The 11,831-nt window shown below is 37.1% G+C and overlaps 2 protein-coding genes across 4 annotated transcripts; one reads left to right on the plus strand and one right to left on the minus strand.

The window, feature by feature from the left end:
• The first annotated feature begins 5,336 nt into the window (after nt 1-5,336).
• LOC149640884 (uncharacterized) lies at nt 5,337-8,629 on the plus strand. Of its 3 annotated transcripts, none has more exons than XR_016372082.1 (3): nt 5,337-6,095; nt 6,164-6,995; nt 7,066-8,629. XR_016372082.1 is itself a non-coding variant. In XM_089850563.1 (3 exons), the coding sequence occupies exons 1-3, from the start codon at nt 5,601-5,603 to the stop codon at nt 6,865-6,867; spliced, it is 1,128 nt and encodes a 375-aa protein (XP_089706689.1). In that variant the 5' UTR covers nt 5,337-5,600; the 3' UTR covers nt 6,868-8,629. The 3 variants fall into 3 exon arrangements, 2 of the variants coding, with proteins under 2 accessions (XP_089706689.1, XP_089706688.1); XM_089850563.1 differs by having other exon boundaries at nt 6,164-6,752; nt 6,824-8,629; XM_089850562.1 differs by having other exon boundaries at nt 6,164-8,629.
• On the minus strand, nt 8,625-10,620 carry LOC149640885 (uncharacterized). Its single transcript, XM_089850561.1, has 2 exons — nt 10,201-10,620; nt 8,625-10,122 (listed from the first exon to the last, which is right to left on the minus strand). Exons 1-2 carry the CDS (start codon nt 10,562-10,564, stop codon nt 8,897-8,899), a joined length of 1,590 nt encoding a protein of 529 aa, XP_089706687.1. The 5' UTR covers nt 10,565-10,620; the 3' UTR covers nt 8,625-8,896.
• Between the last annotated feature and the right edge of the window lie 1,211 nt (nt 10,621-11,831).

Below are 11,831 nucleotides of genomic sequence, written 5' to 3' on the forward strand. Positions count from 1 at the left end.
GCAATTGCAAAACGCTATTTGCGTAGCACGTTACTCCATCTCCATTTTCAAATCCCTTCAAGGGAAAAATGTCTATGCTCTGAAGACCTAGTCTGATCTTTTTATTTGGTCTTTCTTTTGCCGTTTCATCAGATCGCTCTCCTTCACCTTCTAAAACACTTCTTCGACGCCGGCCTTTTTCTACCTCTCTTTACTTCCGACTCTGCTATTTCTATAAGTGGCAGATCAGGTTTTTAACGCAGCCTGTTATCCTCCACGATGGCCCGTCCATCTGCCGTAATTTTATTCGGGTCTCAACACCGCCGAAAGGAATGTTCATTTCCCAAAATTCATTTAGTCTCTAATGGAACGTAAGTCAGTAAAACCGAAGACACCATAGAGATCTCATCGACAATCAAGAGTTTCAAATTCCCCAAAGTTTGTTTTATAAGGGAAATATTTTCGGAATTGAGGGAATGGTATTCCGCGGTACGCCCATGATCTACTGGCATCATAAGTAATCTATGCAACTTTACGCCGTTGACATTTAGGGCTGCCAAGCCGGTGGGTGCGGCGATCGCGACGCTACCGGCATTTTTAAAGTGGCGTCTAACGGCGTTGTCGATAGTAGCAATAAGAAAGGACTTTCCAGTGCCACCCGGACCGGCGACCGTATTCTGCAGAAACGTTAAGCTCCTCCTTCTGCCCTTGGCTCGCTGGTTGGACCGTCAACTATTGTCCTTGGACTTCTAATTGGCTACGTCCACCGATGACGTTCACATTCCTGGCTAAGTGATTGGTGCAAATTCTGCGCAGAAACTATCAAATTATACACCAAATTCGAAATTTTTTTTATCAACTGACAAATAAGTTACCGGTTTAGCACCGGTTTTAATGGTTGCTTCGGTAACACTGTGCTGAACGCTGTAAGTCTCTCACAGCAGACGACAGTTACCATTCCTTTGACCCCTGCTTTGATTAAAGTTAAGTAAAAAGTAGTGAGTGTAATTTATTAAGTATTCAACTAATTTCTTTAATTGTAACAGGTTTAAACTAATTTCTTTAATTTGTACAGGTTTCAACTAATTTCTTTAATTTAACAGGTTTCAACTAACCTCCTTTAATTTTTACAGGATTCAACTAACCTCTTTTATTTTTACAGGATTCAACTAATCTCTTAACTTTTACTTTACTAACTGATAATCACAATGGCTGGCGCTATGGGTCGTCTCTTGCTTGCCTACGCATGGGAACTTGAAGAAGGGCAACAGGGAGAGAGATACCGTCGAACTAGGCCGGTTGGCTGTGCAGCAGCATTTCTCATGCCAGATGCTGAGTTTTTGCGTCAATATCGCACGTCTAAGGAGAAAGTGACGCATTTGTGCGGGTTATTGAGGCCTGAGTTGACGAAAGAGTTTCCTGACCGTAACAAATACGGTTTGTCTGTAGAGGACGAAGTTCTCGTGGCATTGTTGTTTTACGGTTCAGGAACATCGCTAGTAATTACGAGCATGGAATGAGCGAGGCATCGGTAAGTAGAGCCATTGAAAGGGTAACAAGGGCCATTATCACGAGAATGAGGGAATATATCCGTTTCCCTACTGATGATGCTGATGTAATTGCGGTAAAGGTTAGTGCCATATAAAATCTTTAGATAAAATGTTAAGAGTTATAGCTCTTATTTGAAAGTGTCCCAGGAGTCAATTTGTGAAAGATGCTCTTAGCCTGACGTTCTGGGTGCTATAGACTGCATATCTGGACAGGAAAGGAAATTTTTCCATTAACGTGCAACTGGTAAATGACATTTCATACTTGTCTAACACATTAACAATCCTTCCTTGGGCTATAGATATGTGATAGTGAATGCCGCATCACAGATATGGTGGCTCGATGGCCTGGTGGAACGCACGACGCTTTTATTTGGCGTTTCAGTGGAGTTTTAGAAAGTTTTAAGGCTGGAAAAATGCCTGAGGGATATTTGCTCGGAGATAGTGGGTACCCTCTTCAGCCGTTTCTAATGACTCCCCTTCAAGCTGCAACATCTAGCGAACAGCGCTATAATGAACTTCACATGACAGGTATTAGAACATTGTTTCTGGCAAAACTCAGGACATAAATAATATTGGGCAATTATCTCGTACATGAGAAACATTTCACTCTAAGTTTACTTGTTGCGGGTTATCTTACTCCTTTGTCTTGTTATTAGCTCCATTTTAAGCACTTGGTTTCGAAACACTTTAATGGTAATGGTTAACAATACTGATATTAATTGATTGATTTACAATCATATTGGTGTCACATTCCAGACTGCCCAACGCTAGATAATTCATTAATGTGACGCCCTAAAGCAAGGACCTGTGCTTGTATTAAACCATTCATTGATTTTCTTTATCATTAGGTAGCAATGTTATTGAACGTGTCAACGGAATTTTAAAAATGCGATTCCGCTGCTTGGTCACTTCTGGAGGCGCACTATGGTACACACCTGAAAAGGTTTGTGCCATAATCAGTGTTGCATTCTCCACAATTACTGCTTGGATGAACCAATGCCTGCAGGAGGAGGAGGAGGTACTGTTAAATTATTGTGAAAAATTAATGAAGAAATGAGGCGTTTCATGCAGCTTTCTCAATGTAGCTGCACCTGATCCAAATGTTGAAGGACGCAGCAATGTTCAGCCTCAAAATGATAATGAGCTGCTTCAGTTTGGGCGACTGCATAGGCAAATATTAATGAACCTTCAATGTAATGGACTTTAAAATCTTGTACCTAAGGAATTCTATATGCTAACGACCAGAGATGCCACTACAGTTCAATTGATTGTTTTTAAATTTAATACAGCAGTTAAGAAACGTGGGTTTACACCATTTTTTTTTATTTTTGCAGTGAAATGATTCTGAATCCCGTATGTGCTCCCTCTGCTTTTATAAAGATTCGTTTGAAGTGTGTAGTTTTTTCTTAACGTTAAAGCAAATGTTGGCTGCTTTTGCACTCCTAACATGTTGGCTAATCTTCACAAATTTTAAAGGAACCAATCAGAACTCGTCGACAAGGGCGGAGCTATAAGTGGCCTTTGCTAAGTTTAGTGGGACAGTCAACTCCACCCCTCAACTATGGGAGTATCTAGTGGCATTTGTTTAAACTAAACCAAAGTGTACACTTTCTTCAAGTAGTGTTGTTTATATACTTTAATTCTTAACGACATTGAGCAGACTTTTGTAATAGCACAACATTGCAGTGCCTAAAATGGAAAGTGTTTTATTTGAGGGCTCCTCTTATCCAGGTTGGTGCTACTATCCAGCGTGTACTAAGAAACATTTTGTGTTACAACTTTGTAATATTCACTGCAAAATAGCAATTGCCAAATTCATAAGTCTCCTACATTTCATTAAGGAGTAATATATAGAAACAGTGTTACGTTTAAGATACGGCTATGCACTTACAATAAATCTTAACAAAATAAGAAGGTTGCAGGGACACTTACTTGATTCAAAATTATTTCACTGCTTGAAGATAAACCATTCCAAACCCAAGTTTCTTATCTGGTGTATTAAATTTAAAAATAGTCAATACGTGGTGACATCAATGAACAGTGCCGTATGCTATCGCTTTCGTTGAAATATAAATATTTCATATTCAAATAGAAATCAACCCAAAATTGAGGCTGCTAAAGAGACAGCACATTATGTGACGGAAGACCGCCAAGAACTTTTTATATTTTTTTAATGTCGTGATAGATCTTGAGAACAACGTCTCCCTAATATTTTTATAATAGAGAAAGCAAACGAACTCAAATGTCGACTAGATTATATACGCATGAAAATGAAGGTTTAGATATTGACAACCTTTTTAACTCTACCACCTCGAACTGTTTAAAAAGGAGAATGCAAACTATATCTCAGTCGAAGATTGTAACTGTCTTTGGTCCAATTTACCATGAATTGTTCAATATGAATAAAGCCCTATTAAATGGGGTTTCGCTTCGATTAAAATTTAATCGAAACCCCGATGAGTTTGTTTTAATGACACCATCGACCAATAACGATCAATGTAAAATCGAAATTGTGGATAGTAGTCTACATGTTAAAAAATGGAAATTAAACCCCGATTTGGTTTTCGAACACATGTTAACATTAGAACATAGACCGGCTGTCTATAACCTAAACCGCAGTGAGGTCAAATTTTTCACTCTACCTCAGGGGACCATCGAAACGTACAGAGACATGGTTTATAAAGGTACCCTACCCAACAGATTAATTGTCGCAATGTGTAAGTCCAGTAATTTTAATGGTAATATACACACATCGCCTTACCAGGGTTCGTACGGACCCTGGATAACCTGGAAAACCTGGATTTGTCAGGGATATGGAAAGTAGGGGAAAAAGTCAGGGATTTGAAACTTTTTCCTAAAAAGTCAGGGATAAGTCAGGGATTTGAAACTTATTCCTAAAAAGTCAGGTATATGTCATGGATTTCGTTTAGTATATTAAGCTATGCTTCGAGCAATACTAAATATGAGACAGGTGTGATGAAGGGGGTTCTGGTAAACACCTTAAAATAGTCAGGGATATTTGCAAAATTTAGTAAGGGATAACCTTGAAAAGTCAGGGATTTTCAATGTAAAAATTTCGTACGAACCCTGCTTACACATTCGAACATTTCGGTCTCTCTCACTTAGGAGTGTATAATAGATACTCGTCGGTATCCTTCCCCGTATTTACCCCGAACTTCAGTGAGAAAAGATATCATAGATAATATCTCAGCGTATTCACGGGATCTAATAGTTATAATATTAATTCCGGATCGAATATATCGTACGACGAATACGTTAGTGGAAATTCATTTTTCGTCATCCCTCTAACTGCCGATGAACTAGGGGGTTTAGAACATTTGGAGCCGATTAACACAGGATCTTTACAGTTACCTTAAAAATTTAAAACGGCTTTAACTGGCAATATAACAGTCATTTTATTTTCCGAATTCGAATCAACATTGAAAATATCCAGGGACAGAGGTATCACGTATAATTAGACAACCCCTCATAACCGAGGAAAGAAAATGGATACCCTGCAGTTAGAATCTATTCTTTCCAAAATTTGCGGTAGAAAATTTTACGGGGTTTTCCCTTCCAATTTCATCACTAAAAAAAGGAAAGGTGATCAGCCGGGACAACATTGGATTAGCTTGTGTCAAAGCTAATAAAAAAGGGGGGAAAGCGATTTTTTTCGATAGTTTTGGGTTAGGACCCGAATTGTACAATTTGAAAAATGAAAATACATCATCTAGCGCGTCAGTTTCAAATACAAAATAATCAAATTCAAGACTTTAGATCTTCAACATGTGGACTATACTAAATTGATATCATCATAAGCCTATCACTACTAAGCATGAAACTTGAACTCATTCCCATATGATGAGCATTGTACTGGCAAGAAGATTTCGAAACTGTTCCCATACTAACAAAGCGCCCCCTCTCCAAAATATTTGGAACCAATTTCAACGTGATGACCCGGAGGTTGCCGTCTGCTTAGGATTTAGGCGCGAAAGCCGCGAATCGGGCCTTGGGTAGTAGGATAGTAAGAGATTTTGGAATTTATAATTATTAAATCATTTGCATCATAATATGGCCGGAACATTTGCGTATAATTTTAATGTGAAACTTCCTGTAAAGAAGAAAAACGTTAGGACGCAGTGTAATCTTATATTGCAAGATGAGTATTCAAATATAAACAAGAAATCTATGAACAATATTAGCAATGTTAAAACCGCTGATGCTAAAACACAGTGCTATTTTCCGGATAAGATCGAAGAAATCCCATTAAAAGTTAGTACTGAAACAAATAGTAGTACTCCAAATGGAAGAACAGATGCCGCAGTAAAACCAGTTGAAGTTACGACAAGGTCTACCCAGACTCCCAGTTTCGTTGAAATTGAAGCATCTAGTGGGAAAGCTAAAACCTTTTCTACCAGCAAGTACTGTCAAACTGATCCAGGTACAGAAAATGACTACAAAAGTGCAACCCAAACATTATCCAAAACTAGTTTAGCAAAAAACAGTTTTTTAAATAAGGTCTTAAGGACCATAAATACAACTTTATTTCCGGACCTAAACATTGAGGTTTGTGTGTTTGTTTGATTTATACAATAAAATAATGCTTGAGAATTAAAACCACTATTATTTTAAAGGTTAAAATAGACCACAAGGAAAACTCAATAATCCAAATCAGCCGAAAAGATTGTCTGGGGCTTCTAGGCCCAATGGTACATCCTGTGACGATAATCATCAAAAATGATGGCTCATTAACTTATTCCGTTTTATATAAACCTGATGAGGTTTACCCAATCAATAACAATATTGAAATTGATGAAGTTTTATTGAATAACATGTTGATGAAAGTGTCAACTTCAGGAAATTATGTATTCTGTCCTGGAATAAGTACAAAAGTCGCTGAAAAAGATGGTGTGGTTTTACCACCTAGCCTCGTGAGTTTATCTTATCCCTCGATAAGATACCAGTCTAAACGCTGCACCGTTTACTACAAACGATCAACCACAGAGGAAGAAAGATCAAAATACTCCAGATTAAAACAATGTAAAGAGTGTGGTTTTACATCTTCGTACATCGCAAAAGCTCGCAAAAGAAAATTAGCAGAAACACCCACAAGAAAAATTAAACGACAAAGAATAACAAGCAATTACAGCATTGGTAAATTATCTCCAGATAGTAGGAAGTTAAGACTTGGACGCTTACAACAGGCCAGAAAAAAACTGGAGGGTAAAATGATGAAGCTTCAGAACAAACTTAAAAAATACGAAGTAACATTGAATCCTGGCCATTCTGTTCAGATGGAACAAATTACAAAAATAATAAATGGCAAACTTTCCAATGAACTTGGCAACTCTGAGTGATCCATTGTTGGCAGAGGGAACCCGAGAGTTACTTAGAGATTCCTGGGAGAAAGACTCCAAATGTAAACAAATTCTGGATGAAAAAGACTTTTTCAAGATCAAATTAAATGTAGGAATGGGAAAAAGGCAAACAGATGGAGTGCAATAACATTAAGAATTGCTTTGGCTATTTACTGCAGAAGTAAGGCAGCATACAATGCTCTACACGGTTTTGATATCCTGCAATTACCCTGTGAACGTACTTTAAAAAACGCACGCGAAGAAATTCCACCACAAGCCTGGGATAGATCAGGAATATTTAGCAGACCAGGAGAATAAATACAAGGAATTCCAGGATGAGAAAATTAAGCGAGGGGATAGGAAACCTCTTGGAGAAGGAGTTCTTGTTTTTGACGAGGTCAAAGTCATTGAAAATATTCTCTGGAACTCTAAAAGTAAGGAATTTACTGGTTTTGCCATGTCCAGGGAAGAGTACAAAGATTTAAATGACATTTTAATTGAGGACAAGGAAAAACCAAAAACACAAAATCCTACTCAATACGTTTTACAATTCCTTTTTTCGGGACTTGTCATCAGAATTCGACTTTATAGGGCCCTACTTTACATCCGCTTTTTCCTTTCAACAACATTTAATCGGTGAAGCTCTGTTTAGTACGATAGAAGCTTTACATTCTTACTCTTTTGTGACCACGTCTATTGTTTGTGACGGTGCTAGCGAAAACATGTCCCTTATAAAAGCAACTATGGGACATAAAGGTCCCTTTTCTTTTACAAAAAGTAACAGCGATGTGGATATTTCCATAAATCCAACTTTTGAAAACCCGTTTCATGATGGAGGAAAAATTCACTGGGTCATTTGTCCGTCACATCAACTGAAAAACACTATCCAAGCTCTTGTTTCTTCAAGAGCTGCAGGACCTAAACAATTTTCTCAAGACGGAGTTGACTTTGGTTGGGCCGAAATTCAAGCACTTAAACGAAGAGACGAAAAGCGAGCTGAAATGAATCAGTTGCGCTTTGTTCCAAAACTCTTAACTAGTTACATTATTCGAGATTCTTGGACGAGATTAAACGTTGTCCCTAGTAAAATCATGCAGCAGGAGGACGTCCTTTCTGAATTATTCCATTTTAAAAATAGTTTGGAATCAACTGAAACAAAGAGGAAAGCTGCAGGCTTAGTTTACGACCACTTAAGAGCAAGCAATAAAATATTTGAAAATGGCATCTTATCGCATGGGAAAGTTTCAGCCACAAATACCTCCTGTTTGGACTCTATCTAGGAAGGGTTTAAATATTTTGATGTTTGGTTTCGCCAACTGTTAGAAGAAGATCCAGAATATAATTTTACTGCCCCGAAACAAACACGATTTCTCAGCTGGCAAACCTGGGACCTAATGAGAATTATGGTGTTTGGATTTATCAACCTTTCAAAGGACTTTTTAACTAGGAATCCAGATTATTTTCTGTCCCCTTTACGTGTTAATGGCAGTTCTGTTGAAAGCCTATTTTCACAGATGAAGTATGCGACTGGGAGCAAGTTATCAAGCCTAAATTACGCCACAGCGCGAAAGGCAGTTTTAACCAAAAAAAACATTCATGGAAAGAATGTGAATAACAAAAATATCAGGGATACTTACCTTTATATTCGAGAAGGCATTTAGCTATTTTAACGTATTATTTGCATTTGTAATTTGATTTAATGTCTGTAAAAATAATAAAGCATCACAATTTTGGTTCAAGTAATTCTTTAAATATTTTATTTCAAAGGCCTTTTGTATTTGTTTTTCTCGCCATTTTACAACATGTTTATTTTGTTTTTCCATCTTCTAAAATATCAACTAGTTTCTAACGATTCCCTAAAATTCATGTCTTAAAAACTTCTAAACATACAAAATTAATTTCAAATCTAACATCTAAAAAGCTTTAATACATTTTAGGCTTGGAAATCTTTGAGGGCTTCAAAAATATTTAGAATTTTTGGTTATTTTTCTGGTACTCTTTCGGGTTGCATCAATGGAAGTATCTTTTTTTCCCAACTCTTCCTGAACTTCCACATGTAGATGGTATGGTTTCTTCTATATTTAAAGGTTGATTGCTAGGAACTTTAATTCTACCATTGGTTTTCTTCACTACTCGAGATCTTTTCCTGTTATGACTAGGGTGTTTGATCGGAGAGGTTTTTGCGGCAATAGAATTGATTTTATCACAGATTTTATCACAATTTGAGCCGATATCATTTTCATCACAGTTATTAGCTTCAGAATTGGAGGTTTGTACTGTTGCAAGTTGACTAGTGGGTGTTTTATTCAAAGGAACATGAGTATTGATGGCTTTAGTAATAAGAACATCACTCTTTTGGGTTTTAACTTCACGAGCACGTTTCATGTTAGGTTTAGCCTTAAGAATATCACCATTATGGTTTTCAATTAATTCAACTCTGGAAAGTTCATCACACGTGAAGAGTCTCTTTCTCTTCATTGATAAATTGGGGTTTCTTTCAGTTAATTTATTGTCTTTCTTTTCTTTGGTTGCTTTGTTTTTAGACACCGCAGCATAAAGATCATCTCTCAATGTGTGGCCCCCCCTTCCTATTTTTTTAGCCTCTTTAGAATATTTATCCATGTGACTAGATACGTATTCTTGTATCCTTGCATTGACTAGTTTTCTAACCCAAATACTGAAGAAAGCTTTCACAGTTTCGTTTTTTGGATCAAATTCTAATGGAAGAGATTCTTTAAAAATTTGCCAAATGCATGGCATCTTTTCTTGTATATTTCGGTGACACTCTTTAACCATCATTGTCCCATATTTTTGGAAACCATCCACACTGGCATATTTCCGTGCCTCATTGTTTACTCTTGTCAAAAATTCAAAAAAGCAGACCTTAGGGAAGGACATGTTACCGTTATCCCTAATCTTAAGTTCTAATGGTAGCTCATCTTTCTCGGCTCCCCTTAAACTTAAAGCTATACCTAATTCGAAAATATTTCGTTCTTTGGTTCGTCGTTCGAGGTTATGATTTTTATTATCTTTGGCAAGTTTTGCGACATTCTCAATTTCTCGCATACAGCCGCCTCCAAGCCGATAAATGGGCTGAGGAAGTTCGTCTGTCATTCTTATTCCAAATAATGAAAATAGGTTATCTTCACAGAAAGCTAAATTCTTATCAGCTTTACTCTTGGCAATCAAATAATCATCTGGTGGAAGTTCAAATTCAAGTTCAGATTTCTCGAACTCTTCCACATCAGGGCCAGGGCAGACACGGTCAACATCATGATATTCATCTTTATTGTCCAATAAACTAGAACACTTACTGGGCAGTGGTTGTTCCGTTTCTTCAGGAATTGTTTTTGTTGATACTTCAACCTGAACTGACGGCAATTCTTCATCAATAAAAGCATCCTCTTGCATTCCGTCATTGCAAAGCAATATGACAAAGTCGTACACCATACGTCCAAGGAAATTGAATGTCTTCTCTCCTTCTTTCCACATTAAATCAACACCAAGATCACAGTTTTGTAAATCGTTTTTAAAATCAGTCTTCAAAGTTTTTGCAAACATTAGATAGGCAAATTTAAATTGAAGAACAGTTGAACTGTTGATTATTGCTGGTTTCTTTCTTGTTTGTTCCTCGTTTTCAAAAACTCTTTTGATCGGTATGTTTTGTTTATCGCACATGTCTACACTTTCTTTAATAACATTTTCAATCGATTTTATTATAGATAATTGAACAGATTGAGTTGAATATTAGGATCATTTCTACACGACTTTAAATGGCAAGGCTTAACCTCGCTTTCTACCTTATTTATTGCACTAACTAGGTAATTTGAGAGAGATTTTAAATATTTTTCATGTATATTTTCTTTAACTAACCTGGAATACATTAACCCTCTCGTGCCACTGTTTAAATGCACCTCGTTTACTATCATTTGGTTGATATAAACATTTAATTTTGACATGTATCTATCCCCGACTCCAACGAAACCCATTTTTGTTACTCTCAACCGCGGAAATAGACTATCCTAACAACGAAGATCAGTAGAGTAAAAGGCAGGATAACTTCAACCGGTGATCGCTCTTCTCCCGGTTTGAATGCATAGATCATTCGGTAGAGATGAATTTGGTTTCGCCGCGCATGCGCATTGCTATCTATTTCCGGTAAGGTGCATTTCGCGAGATATCGGCGGTGTTCGGGTCAATGATACTTGGCGGCTACACTTTATATACGTTTCTAGTCGTAAAGGGTGTATGCCTGGTACGAATTTTTAATTAGTTTCATGCTTAGTGGTGATAGGCTTATGATATCATTCATAAAATGCACAAACGGTGGAGTCTGAAACGAATTATTAAATCCTATACAACATATCCTGTTTTAAACGATATTCTACTTTGTTGTTACGTTTATAATATACTAAAAAGTTTTAAATGTTTTAAAAACAATACTGTAAAGCGTCGTTGATTACTGGATTTTGTTATAAGAACCATCTACTCTATCGCTTCGAATTCATTCGGGAAAAATGCATTACATCGTTACATACGCACGTTTTGAGGGAAGAAATGAATTCCAGTACATGGTAATCTATTGTCTTCAAATTCCATGCATGTTTACCATATACTTTGAACATGGAACGAGTGAGAAAGGAAAAATTGCTCGAATAACGAAACAAAGACCTCCATTTGATGAGAAGATGATTCGGACAAGGGATTTTGAGTACGGAGGCCAGGAAGAAATAATTGGAAAAATTATTTGCCCCGCAAGTACCATCATTCTCGAAAATATCGGAGATGGAGAAATTTTCAGTCATTTGGGTCATGGACTTAATGAAACCGTAGCTGAAACCCTCAAAATGCCCAGCCCGCCACAATTACTGGAGGAAAAGGCGAAATTGCACGCGGATAATTTCTTACTTTGGTTGATACGACAAATGAATGATATTAAAACCAC

The sequence above is a fragment of the Phalangium opilio genome, unplaced genomic scaffold, assembly GCF_054372755.1.
Source record: "Phalangium opilio isolate 3A_F unplaced genomic scaffold, DU_Popi_V2 ptg000092l_1, whole genome shotgun sequence".
NCBI classification, from domain to species: domain Eukaryota; kingdom Metazoa; phylum Arthropoda; class Arachnida; order Opiliones; family Phalangiidae; genus Phalangium; species Phalangium opilio.

Coding starts and splice junctions, on each gene's coding strand:
- LOC149640884 (XM_089850562.1), top strand. CDS start 5,601: ATGGCCGGAACATTTGCGTATAATTTTAATGTGAAACTTCCTGTAAAG. Junction 6,096..6,163: donor TTCCGGACCTAAACATTGAG/GTTTGTGTGTTT, acceptor ATTATTTTAAAG/GTTAAAATAGACCACAAGGA.
- LOC149640885 (XM_089850561.1), bottom strand. CDS start 10,564: ATGTGCGATAAACAAAACATACCGATCAAAAGAGTTTTTGAAAACGAG. Junction 10,123..10,200: donor AACGGAACAACCACTGCCCA/GTAAGTGTTCTA, acceptor CTGATGTGGAAG/AGTTCGAGAAATCTGAACTT.